At 39.9% G+C, this 13,652-nt stretch overlaps 1 protein-coding gene across 2 annotated transcripts in view; it reads left to right on the forward strand.

Annotated features, from left to right (window-relative positions):
* Positions 1 to 13,652, forward strand: part of LOC118403634 (leucine-rich repeat protein SHOC-2-like) — a 60,980-nt gene that overhangs the window by 18,460 nt on the left and 28,868 nt on the right. For both annotated transcript variants that reach the window (XM_035802409.1, XM_035802410.1), the window contains exons 10-11: positions 441 to 555; positions 2,333 to 2,457. In XM_035802409.1, the coding sequence (XP_035658302.1) occupies positions 441 to 555; positions 2,333 to 2,457 (240 nt within the window). The remainder of the gene's footprint in view (positions 1 to 440; positions 556 to 2,332; positions 2,458 to 13,652) is intronic.

A 13,652-nucleotide genomic window follows, 5' to 3' on the forward strand; every position in this document is an offset into this window, starting at 1 on the left:
AAATGTGTCAGGTAAGTCTATAAGACTTAGTGAGGATTTGACTAGGAAGTTGGATATCACTCGTGTACACATACATTTGTAAATACAGGCACAGACACACACAAACACAAACATGAAGATGCAAAACTATTACACAATATTGCAGAACAAAGCAAACTAGACTTTATATACAAATGAATACACACAAAAATACACATCTGTAAAATCTGTATGTACAATTATTATATTGTATTGATAAAGGTTGTGAGTTGTAAGAAGGAAATTTCAAAATTGAAGAAAATGATTTACACATTGTACTTTTGAATGGTATTCTGTAAAAGTTTCAGAATTAGAGAATGAGATTATTTCTGGTAACATACATGTAGGTTTCTTTATACCAAAGGTAAAGAATATTTTGTTAATTTCTTCTTGATTATACTAATTTTTGTATTTTCTAACAGTCGATCAACATGGAGCATAACCACATCAACAAGATTCCGTTTGGCATCTTCTCTCGTGCCAAGTACCTGACCAAGCTGAACATGAAGGACAACCAGCTTACATCCCTGCCTCTAGGTAAGGCACAGCTTACATCCCTGCCTCTAGGTAAGGCACAGCTCACATCCCTGCCTCTAGGTAAGACACAGCTCACATCCCTGCCTCTAGGTAAGGCACAGCTCACATCCCTGCCTCTAGGTAAGGCACAGCTCACATCCCTGCCTCTAGGTAAGGCACAGCTCACATCCCTGCCTCTAGGTAAGGCACAGCTCACATCCCTGCCTCTAGGTAAGGCATCTGCACATGACATACCAGGCATTGTGTGGCGCAATTGGTAAGGTGTTTGACCCAGACCCCAGATGAAATGGGTTCAAGTGGAATTAGCCTGGATTTTGAGTGGAAAGCCTTTTGAAGTTGCAATGTTGCAAAGGTGTCCTGGGTCTCCTTGGAAAATTTTAAATCAGATTCTTAATCCTCTGAAGCACTATTTCCTGCATTTTGAGGGGCAAGCTTTGCAGGTAACGTAAGGTTATATTTTATTATAATGGTTTATTTGGCAAGCATGTCATACGAATCGCAGCCTTGCGGCTGAATTGAGGTAATGGCATTACATTCAGCACAGTTATCACTTCATACAATATAAACGATACAATTCCTAGCACATTAAGATAAGAAGCAAGGTTTAAAATATCTATAAATGAATTACGCGATTAAAAACTAATATTGCACATTCAATTAATCGTGATTATCAAGGTTACCAGTTAATGGTCGAATTATGGAAAATGATTATTGTTATTAAATGCCTGGGCAGATTCAAATATTTAACCCATTTGAAGAAACAGTAGTTTGTCTGCTAAAAAAGTGCATGGTAATTTATTTCTTCCCTTCATCTTTGGCTGCGCACCAGCATGTAATAATGGAGTAGTTGGCAGTGAATAATTGTTCTAGGGTGACCAATTAACGGTCACTTGAGTATTTCTCCTTGTAGTGCTCTACCTACAAGCACACATATTCAAACACTTGCTGCAAAATATTACGAAAGTGGTAAACAAACAAACCACAGTAAAATTTTTGTGTATTACCCCACCATCGCCTGCAGTAGTGCCATAGTGATGAATGAAGTTGGACCGCCGAATTTGGCTCAGTAGAACATCACGTAAAGTCGACCCGGACACCACAATCTTCCATGAAAATTGTGCAATATTCATTGCAAGGGTTTTCAATGTGAATAACACATTTATAGTTTTATTATTATTGACTAATTTTTGCATGGTGCACCTTGAAATGCAGTCATGTTGCTAACTGACCGTTAATTGGTCCTGCACGTAAACTGGTACCTTACGTTAGACTCAGCTTGGTTTAACTAATATCTTTAGTTTACATGACAATTTTTGTCCGTCACAGAGGACGGAATGGCCAACATTTTTGTCCGTCCCCAGTTTCAAAATTCCGTCAAAGGACACTAGGACGGTCGCTGGCTAGAACCCTGCTTCAAACTGTACTATGTTACAATTTGAAACTACCATATGTCGACTTGATTTCCATAAATACTCTCTTTCAAAAACAATGAACATACATATAGGTTGCCTTCAGATAAATTTGAACTACATGTAGCATCACACATAATGAACATAACTACTAATGGTAGTTCACCTTTATCCGCATGATAACCTATATCCATTGTTTTAAAAAACCCGAATATTTAGGGATGTCTAGTCGACGGATGTTGGTTTCAAATTGCAATATTTTCATAGCGACTTGACATCCCTAAATACTCTGATTTTGTATACAACAGAGAAAGGTTACCCTGCGGATAAAGGTGAACTATCGTTACATAATGAACGTCTCTCTACAGATGTGGGGACGTGGGAGAACATGGTGGAACTGAACCTGGGCACCAACCAGCTGCAGAAGCTGCCTGAAGACATTCAACATCTCACCAACCTGGAGACACTCATCCTCTCCAACAACCTGCTCAAGGTCAGGCATGGGGGAGGGGGGCAGAGGTTTACTCACTGTTACTATATAGTTTATGAACAAAGAAGGTCACTCTGAGGGGAGGGGGGATCCAGCATCGCACCCACCTGGAGACACTCATCCTGTCCAACAACCTGCTCAAGGTTAGACATGGGGGAGGGGGACAGAGGTTTACTCACTGTTACTATATAGTTTATGAACAAAGAAGGTCACCCGAGGGGAGGGGGGCAGAAGTGGTTTCATCGTTGCTATATAGTTTATGAACAAAGAAGGTTACTCTGACAGGAGGGGGGGATCCAACATCTTACCAACCTGGAGACACTCATCCTCTTCAACAACCTGCTCAAGATCACGCATAGGGGAGGGGGGCAGAGGTTTTCTCACTGTTGGTAATGAATATGGTTCATGAACAAGAAGTTCATTCTGAGGGGAGGGGGGCAGAAATCTGAATACAAACTTCAAGATATTGTCAAAAGGATCAATGAGAAATCCCTTTGTATTTCAACTAGAAAGACTTTCAGTAGAGCAAATTGACCTCAGGTTGCAGCTCATGATCAGTTGCCCATTTTTCCTTCTGTCTTACAAATGTAACGTAAGGTTACCAGTTTACGTGCAGGACCAATTAACGGTCAGTTAGCGACATGGCTACATTTCAAGGTGCACCATGCAAAAATTAATCAATAATAAAGAAGCTCCATCTTAAGATTGGAATTCCGTTTTTCCCATTTTGAAATGTGCTAATATTTTCAATATAAAAGCACTTGGTGCAAAGTCTTTACATATGATTGACAAGTATGATGCACAGTTGTGAAATATGATAATAACTTTCATGAATATTCATTTTGAAAATTTTCTTCCTGCAGGAATTCCTGCAGGAATTCCTGCAGGAAGCGTTTTTCCTGCAGGAATTCCTGCAGGAAGCATTTTTCCTGCAGGAATGCTGCAGGCATTCCTGCAGAAATTCCTGCAGGAGAAAGGTAAATTCCTGCAGGAAGAATGTTTCCTGCAGGAATTTCTGCAGGAATGGCCTTATAATTCATATCTAAATCAATGACACTAAGATAGGAGTGCTACACACCGGCAAAAAAGTATGCAACAAACGTTTTAGTAGTAGTTTCTCCTATTCATGCAACTTTTTCAACATATACATTTACATTTTGTACTACAGTTAAATGTAGAGTATAATCACACCCCGCGCAACATTTCTACCCCCAGTTCAACCTGTATGACCTCACAAGCGCCATGTTCTTGTTGACTGTCGACGCATCAAAAGCCAGCCAATTTCTCAACAGTTATCATATATAATATCAATGTCACTAAATCCTTCAAAATTATGAGGTAGTCTGGCAACATTTTGGAAGCACGACGTGTGCCCGACTCGGGGTGGTCGTGGTCGCAAGTTTGAGTTTAATCCGATTAAATGTGAACGCATTTTTTTAATCCAACAGAAAGCTTTAATCGGATTCCTCATTTAACTCACTTGTATTTTTTCATTTGAATGGGGTCCAAGTTGCCCATGACATGTTCAACAGTTGTGCCGACAGAGCCATTACGGCTGTTCACACATGGGTGTTTTCATCAAATGAAAACTGCTCTATTCGAATGCTCCTTCCATGCATGCAATGATATCTTGTAAATGCAGTACCAAGTTGAACGTGGCAAAGAATGAAAGCTCCTTGGTCAGCAACTTGAGATTTGTTTGATCTGGTTGGTCATATTTTGACCATCATAAGATTAACACTTGAATGTTTGTTCCAGAGAATATTTCATAAAGTTTAAAATTGGGCCTAAGAAAGCCAGGGGCTTGCTTCCTCTTGTTGAAAATTCAAGTAAGTATGCGCTATTGTAATGCGGGTTCAAAGTAAGGTCAGCTATTGTTCTATAGATATGCAAAGGATGCTGGTGTCCAATTATCAATTATCAAAGGACTAATTATTCCCCAGGTCCAAACATCCTGGCTACCTGTAGTGCTGAGGACCTAAGGCCTTCAGAAAGAATCCTGGAACTTGGGGGTACACTATTACAAGAAATTACAGACTGAAGAATTACAGAATTTCAGAAACCTAAGTTCACTTTTACATTAATCTATTTAAATATGAAATGGTAAACCAAANAAGAAGCTCCATCTTAAGATTGGAATTCCGTTTTTCCCATTTTGAAATGTGCTAATATTTTCAATATAAAAGCACTTGGTGCAAAGTCTTTACATATGATTGACAAGTATGATGCACAGTTGTGAAATATGATAATAACTTTCATGAATATTCATTTTGAAAATTTTCTTCCTGCAGGAATTCCTGCAGGAATTCCTGCAGGAAGCGTTTTTCCTGCAGGAATTCCTGCAGGAAGCATTTTTCCTGCAGGAATGCTGCAGGCATTCCTGCAGAAATTCCTGCAGGAGAAAGGTAAATTCCTGCAGGAAGAATGTTTCCTGCAGGAATTTCTGCAGGAATGGCCTTATAATTCATATCTAAATCAATGACACTAAGATAGGAGTGCTACACACCGGCAAAAAAGTATGCAACAAACGTTTTAGTAGTAGTTTCTCCTATTCATGCAACTTTTTCAACATATACATTTACATTTTGTACTACAGTTAAATGTAGAGTATAATCACACCCCGCGCAACATTTCTACCCCCAGTTCAACCTGTATGACCTCACAAGCGCCATGTTCTTGTTGACTGTCGACGCATCAAAAGCCAGCCAATTTCTCAACAGTTATCATATATAATATCAATGTCACTAAATCCTTCAAAATTATGAGGTAGTCTGGCAACATTTTGGAAGCACGACGTGTGCCCGACTCGGGGTGGTCGTGGTCGCAAGTTTGAGTTTAATCCGATTAAATGTGAACGCATTTTTTTAATCCAACAGAAAGCTTTAATCGGATTCCTCATTTAACTCACTTGTATTTTTTCATTTGAATGGGGTCCAAGTTGCCCATGACATGTTCAACAGTTGTGCCGACAGAGCCATTACGGCTGTTCACACATGGGTGTTTTCATCAAATGAAAACTGCTCTATTCGAATGCTCCTTCCATGCATGCAATGATATCTTGTAAATGCAGTACCAAGTTGAACGTGGCAAAGAATGAAAGCTCCTTGGTCAGCAACTTGAGATTTGTTTGATCTGGTTGGTCATATTTTGACCATCATAAGATTAACACTTGAATGTTTGTTCCAGAGAATATTTCATAAAGTTTAAAATTGGGCCTAAGAAAGCCAGGGGCTTGCTTCCTCTTGTTGAAAATTCAAGTAAGTATGCGCTATTGTAATGCGGGTTCAAAGTAAGGTCAGCTATTGTTCTATAGATATGCAAAGGATGCTGGTGTCCAATTATCAATTATCAAAGGACTAATTATTCCCCAGGTCCAAACATCCTGGCTACCTGTAGTGCTGAGGACCTAAGGCCTTCAGAAAGAATCCTGGAACTTGGGGGTACACTATTACAAGAAATTACAGACTGAAGAATTACAGAATTTCAGAAACCTAAGTTCACTTTTACATTAATCTATTTAAATATGAAATGGTTAAACCTAAAGGGTAAATCAAGGTTGTCTTTGTCAATTTAAAGGTAAACTATGAATAATTTTTCTTGAAGTTTTGTGAAAATTTGATGGTAATTGTGGACTCCACTTATAATAAGGTAATAAATAGACTGCTCAAACCAAGGAGGTTTAATATAGGCATCATGGAATGAAGTCAGCACCTCTGTGCCTAATTTCCAATCCAGCTGTGCCTTGCTCAATTTGCCCTTCAAGCTGCGTTACATTAAACAACTGCTCGCTATCAGACCCCCTTCTGTCAGTAATGACCATGGTAAAATCAGACCCGAGTGCTCGAAAATAAAAGCTGGACTGCTTCTAGTTGGGGGGGCTACTTTCAAAGTTGGTCATTTGGTCGTTTGATACTACTGTTGCACAGTGACTATGACTGCTTCCCAAAAAACCTAGTGCAGGATGAAGACCCAAAAAAAGTTTGCTTTTGCCCAACTAGTGTAACAGTGGGTTCAAGTAGTTCCTACCGTCCTTGCTAAGGAGCTCTGAGCTTTTGTGGTGACAGCGGTAGCGTACTGGATTTGTGATCCGGCTGCTGGTTTGAATCCTGGGAGTTGGGATGTTGTTTTTTCTGTTCTACTCGCCCCTCTGGTTGTTTCACTGGTTGCCACACCAGATATCGAACCCTTTCTTGAGTGACAGATAAAGCTCCTTGGTTAATAACAAAGGACACAAAATATGCCAGGAAAGGAATATACACCGGTAAGCTTGTACGGGCTAGACGAGTTCGGCTTTTTTTGGCGCTAAACTAGGTTACCTCGATGGTTGAAAATATCAGACTAATGGCATTGTGAGAAGGAAAAGGTGCCCAGAGCCCGGAGGAATGACAGGGACAATGTCTGCTGTGTCTATGACGTTTGCTTCCCTGGGTCAGTGCTCCCACCAGAGGCGGCAACAGCAAGTTTCTTGTAGGCTGGGGGGGACTATTGCTGACGAAATTTTCAGCACATGGAGCGCCGAAGGCGCAACGCATCGTATGGGGGTAGGGGGTATGCTCCCTGGGAAATTTTTTAAAATCATGGCCCTCTGAAATGCTATTTCCTGCATTTTCCGGCAAATTTTGCTGACAGAATAATGAAATTTTCATCAAAATTACACATGGTTGTAGCAATTGACCTCCGGCCTCCGACATATTTTTACCATTTCAAGCTCGGACGGCACGAGAAATTGCCAGACAAGTCCGGGGAAATTTAAAAGTCTGGACCGTCTGAAACGCCATTTACTGCATTTTGAAGGACAAATTTTGCTGGCCAACGAAGGTAAATCAAATGACATTTTATTAAAGAGAAAATTTTTTGGGCCAACGCCCCTGAAACATGTTTTCGCCAGGTCGTCGTGAGCACCAAAGCCACAAGCCGTTGCAAGGGAGGTCTGGAGAAACCTCATTTTCTGCATTCGATGAGAAAATTTTGCCGGAAACTATGCTAAGTTGGACACTGAAATCTGTTCGAGTGAAAAGGTTTTTTGGGAGGGGGAGGGGCGACGCTTCCGCAACATATTTTTACCCGAAGCGGCCGGGAGGCTCGGAGAAATTTTGAAATCTGGACCCTTTGAAACACAAATTTCCTGCATTTTCAGGGGCTCTATCTGGCATTTGACTTCGTGGGTATAACTTGTTACGAAGAATTTCTTGGTAATGCTTAACGGTGAATTCGGGATAACAAGTAACGATTAACGTGGAATTAAAACGACCAATACGCTTCACGAAGAATATACCGATAACGCTTAACGGTGAATTAGAGTGGGTCGGTAACGATTAACGGTAAATTAAAATGGCTCGTAACACTTAACGGAAAAAGGCATGCAGGCCCTCACAGAAGTGCAACGTCCTTCACAACCTTACACTTCTGAAACACAAGAGAAAAATTTGTGCCTGGCTCCCAGGATTTTAACCTGGGCCCGCCAGCTCATGAACCCAACACATTTACCACTCAAGCTAAAAGTTGACAGAACAGACTAATTAGACTAGTCAGTTGGTGTCCTCCGAACCCTACTGTGTCATTTGCACTGTGCTTCTTTGTCTATCATGATCAGAATCTCCAAGCGGATCTTGCAGGCTGACAATACTATCTTATGCAACCGTAAGAAGCTACATTCTTTCATGGCCTTTCAAGTGCCTTCAAACACATCCTGTTTCAAAAAAATTTTTGATTCAGAAACATGGCCAAAATATAAGATTATTATCTAAAAACTTTTATTTTCCTGGGTGACGCCACAAAGTATGACGTAACATACCTGGATGTAACCTGGATCCAAGCTTCAATGGTATATAATATTATATTATATTATGTAAAGTGAGAGGTTGGCTAAAGTGCAATGCAGAGCACTACCTAATTTACCATTTTTCTGAATTCTAAGATTTCCATTAGTTGGCAGTTCAAAACAAAAGTGTTGAGCCAGATCAAAGAGGTTGAAAGAGGGCCAGATCAAGTTGGTGAGATCAAGGAGCTTTTATTACTCCTTAGGGACTGTACGATATTTATCAGGGGGGGAGGGCTGGTGCGTTAGGGGGGGAGGGCCATGTTAATTTTTTTTGATGTGGGGGGAGGGCCATGTTAATTTTTTTTTAGATAGGGGGGAGGGCCATGTTGATTTTTTTAAAAGAATTGTTTATACTCTTTTTGTTTTGATATCTTGACATGGCCCTAAAACTGATAAAATAAGCCTTCTGAATAGCCTAAAATGCAAGAGCTTCCGGGGGGCTTTGCCCCCCTAGGCCCCCCAAAGTGGCGCTGCCCTGGACCAGTGTTCCCGCCAGGCATACGTCATTCCGTCTACGGACTTATTTTTTTCTGGAAAGACGCACTCGGCTCGGCTAAGTTTCCCAAAATATTTAAGTTACAAAAGCGGTGCACGGTAAATATGTGAAGAATCCAAAACCATACACTTTATTTTTTATTTAAAACATTTCTTTTGTTTCAAAAAGACAAAATGTGCGGCAGAAAAAGGGGCCGCAATATTGTTGTCAAGTGTCGATCTAGTCGGCTGTGCACTGGCATTGGCGTCCGTAGCACATGGCGCGGCACGCCCCCCTCCCCAGACGGACTGTCGATCGCAGCGCCCAGCACGTCTTTCTGGCTACTCCTTCAAGACTACACCGGCACTGATCACTGCCAAAGATGCAGCAGATCGCCCTCCTTCGTATAATGTATAACATTCTTGGTCTACTCTACTCTATGTAAAAAGAAATCCAGCGGTGAGCCAAAGATTTCACGCCGAAAACAGGGTTACCTGAGGTCGCGCGAAACAAACGCACGCTCGTGGAAAATGACGGCGCGGCCTTGTAAAACCCGACCGATTCAATAAATGATAAATTTGAGTAAAATCATCGGGCAAAATAGAAAAAAAAACACAAGGTGTGATGGCGCCGTTATTTTATCCTCTGAAAAAACTACTAGCATTTGATGCGGGAGGGCGCAACATCGATCACACGAGGTAGGCATTCTTTTAATATTCAATGCCGGAAAAAAATTGGCAGGATTTTTCCATGGGCTGACGAACTCACTGGCTAGAGCCCTGTTTGGAAGCATCAAAAACCCCAAATTTTCATATAGACATGACTGGACAAATAATACCCGGGCCAGATCACGGACTGCTGATTCCCCGAGCTTATAGTTATAACGTATTTTTGGGGAGAGGGCGGACGTCGATTACTGAAAAACGGGAGTAAAAAAGGCAACCGGCATCCAATCTCATGGGCATAATTTTCTTCTCAAATTGCAGGAAATTCTGTTTTAGAGGGTTTGAAAATCCAAAATTTCCCCTGCCCCGACGCTGTGAAAAAATCCTGACGAGAACACTGGCGCCCTTGTGCCCTGACGTCTATATTAAGATTATTTTATCGGTTGTTTTTCTACCTGTTTAATTATGCCTGTCGGGGGGAGGGTCATGTTGATTTTTTTTAGGTGGAGGGGGAGGGTCACGTTAAATTTTTTTGATATCGGGGGGAGGGCCATCAAAAAATTTTTTGATCCGACTTCCAATGCACCAGCCCTCCCCCCCCAATAAATATCGTACGGTCCCTTAATTTGCCGATCTGGTTTAACCATTCGAATCCTGTAATCTATCCCAGAAGTGAATTTTCAGGTTTCTGCAATTTTGAAGTTCTTCTAGTTCTAATCTGGCTCAAAAGCAGTTCAGTATAGAAATATCTCAGCAAGAAGCAACCTCCTTGATCTCAGGGAGGTGTTCTGAATCTTTCCATCCAGTGCTTTGGGACAGTCCCTGTGGGACTTGCTAATTCAACTTGCTAATTGGGAAGCATGCATTAACAATAACTGACCTCCTTTGAACCTGCATAACAATGTGCATAATTACCAAAAAGAGGAAAGTGAGTGCCTTATATACAGGCCCATGTAATAGGATTTGGAAACTACAAATAATCTCTGGAACAAACTTTTGCCTGTTGTTTCTATATAATGAATCAATGACCTTGATTGTACATTTGTGCTCAAACAAGCTAAGTACAGATTGTAGCGCTAGTGATAATGTACAATTTTGATTAAAAAAAAGGTATCTTGTCACCTCTACAAATACTAATACATTCCAGTATTTACAAGTTCAACTTCTTCTCACCTCTTAAAACAGTTATAAATATAAGTACAGATGGAATCAATAATGTATGGTTGATCTAATTGCATGAGAAATATGAATTTTTTTCCGTGGTATTCAAGTATTTGAAATAGGGAACATATCTTGTATATTTTCAAAGAGGACGTTTCTTTTGTTGTTGTATAAAGTACAGTAAACAATAAAGTGACACTCATCCTCTATCTTATTCAAGTTACAGTATTGGCAAATTCTTTGTTCCAGAGGAATGCGGTTATGTCGGCCTTCTGGCTTATAATGAATCATACTGGTAAACAGCTTCATAGCGGGCTTCAAGTTTATTAATAGTCAAAAAGATAATGGTTCTTTGGACCAGATAAAGCCCAGGTTATCAATAAGTTTGGTTATCAAAAAGTTTGTTGTTATTTTGTGGGCCTTTCTGCTTTTCAATGGCTGGCTCTATAGTACAAAAATTGCTTGTATTTGCAAGATACTCCAGGACCCCAAATTTTACATATCAATACCCTCCGTGTTGGCAAACTTTCCTGGTTGATTTTGAAGAGTAGAAGGCCTGTGGTATATATTTTGATGTGATACTGATAGCCATTCTGGAATGGTAGCTTTATTCTGGCTATCAGTATCAGCCTTCAAACCCATCATCAGGAACTTTTTGTCTGAAACCAAGATAAAAGCCCCTTGCTTAAACAAGAGACCTAAGGTAGCCAAGACAAGAGTAAAAGATTACCAATTGAAAGGCAAATAGTAAAAAATTATATCTATTCCAAGGTTGCTGTAAAACCTAGGTTAGGTCAGTGAGATCAGAGAATTCTAAACTCCTTGGTGATCTACAAGGTAGTTAAACCTCTTTGGGTAAACTTTAGTCTTCTGTGCAGTGTTAAATACTGACCTGTTCTATACACCAGTGGAGGCACTGAATAAGGCAGCTACCATTCACTTCAGTCTCTAATTACCTGTCATTATAAATCAATACACGCATTGTTGTTGCTGGCTTTAAACACCTTCATGTAGGTGCAAAGGAGATTATATAATGACTTCTCTAAAGATAGGTGAGAAAGGGGAGGGGAGGTGATAATATCACACTCTTGTGATAAAAAGGCCTTTGTCCCAATCTCAAGGATTTTAGAGCATGTAAAGAGTTCCAGATGAGGACAGGGTGTTGTTCTGATTGATCAATGTTCTGTGATCTGATCTGATCTGGTGACGGTTGATTATTATTTTCTATTGGGCACTTAGAACTTCATTAAACACAGCTGTCCAGTAGGTATCAAAAACCTAATAAATAAGATTCATTTAGCACCAGTGTTTAATGAATTTCTAGGTGTCCACGCACCCGGCTCGGGACACTTCTAATATTGTGTTACAGTGTCATAACTAACATAAAATATGACTGGTGAATGCCACCTGGCTATATGCTAATAAAGGATCAATGTTTTACCCTGAGGGGTGCATCATGAGATAAAGCCGCCAGTGGTTGGTTTCTATAACCCAAACACCAGCTATCAGCATGGCAAACAAGGCGGTTCATGTCATCTACTTTTCCACCAACTGAATGTATCATTTGATTTACTACAGTTTAGAATTCAGTAAATAGTTACTGGAAGTTCCGAAAATAATTTCATCAGGTTGGCACTGATAATAGGATAAAGGTTTTTACACAACATGTAACTAAAAGTACTGTACTTTCATTGTACAGTACTTTTCTTATGGACTCCAATGATTATCCTATTAGGGCACCCTACCCTTACAGTACATGTGCAATTTACAATAATTGAATTTATACTTTTAAGGGAAGCTTAGGCCTGTCATGAAATTTATGAATTTTGTGTTTATGTTCCTGACTTGCACCTACATGTACAATCAAATTGGCTTAGATACTAATAAACCCTAAGTGGTGATGTTAAAGAATTAAAGAAAAAAATGAAAGAAGTAACCATGCCCAAGCTTCTGTACTTCTGAAAAATATGAGTAGCCACTGAAGGAAATGCATTTTCTTGAAGTGAAGTTCATTCATAGGTCAGTTATTTCTAATGCCAGGCATCTCCAGCAACAGTCAATAAAACTAGGAAAACAAAACAATAAAAAATGCCTCCATTATATATCTGTTTTATATACATAGTTAAAGTCAAGTCTGAAACATCTAATGAAATCTAATGCATTGTTTAACAGTTTCAAAACAAAATTAAATGCATAAAGAATGCTTCCTGTCATTGTCAAGGCCATTCCTGCAGAAATTCCTGCAGGAAACATTCTTCCTGCAGGAATTTACCTTTCTCCTGCAGGAATTTCTGCAGGAATGCCTGCAGCATTCCTGCAGGAAAAACGCTTCCTGCAGGAATTCCTGCAGGAAAAACGCTTCCTGCAGGAATTCCTGCAGGAATTCCTGCAGGAAGAAAATTTTCAAAATGAATATTCATGAAAGTTATTATCATATTTCACAACTGTGCATCATACTTGTCAATCATATGTAAAGACTTTGCACCAAGTGCTTTTATATTGAAAATATTAGCACATTTCAAAATGGGAAAAACGGAATTCCAATCTTAAGATGGAGCTTCTTAATAATAAAGCTATAAATGTGTTATTAACATTGAAAACAATTGCAATGAATATTGCACAATTTTCATGGAAGATCATGGGCCCTTGGTGCCTGGGTTGACTTTACGTGACGTTCTACTGAGGCAAAATCGGCAGTCCAACCTCATTCATCACTACGGCGCTACTGCAGGCGATGGTGGGGTAGACACAAAAATTTTACGGTGGTTTGTTTGTTTACCACTTCTGTAATATTTTGCAGCAAGTGTTTGAATATGTGTGCTAATAGGCAGAGCACTACAGGGAGAAAGACTCAAGTGACCGTTAATTGGTCACCCTAGAACAATTCTTCACTGCCAACCTCTCCATTATTACATGCTGGTGTGCAACTAAAGATGGAGGGAAGAAATAAATTACCATGCACTTTTTTAACAGACAAACTACTGTTTCTTCAAATGGGTTAAATATCTAATTCTGCCCAAGCATTTCAGAACAATAATCATTTTCCATAATTCGACCATTAACTGGTAACCTTACG

This window comes from Branchiostoma floridae, chromosome 16 (assembly GCF_000003815.2).
Source record: "Branchiostoma floridae strain S238N-H82 chromosome 16, Bfl_VNyyK, whole genome shotgun sequence".
Taxonomy (NCBI): Eukaryota; Metazoa; Chordata; class Leptocardii; order Amphioxiformes; family Branchiostomatidae; genus Branchiostoma; species Branchiostoma floridae.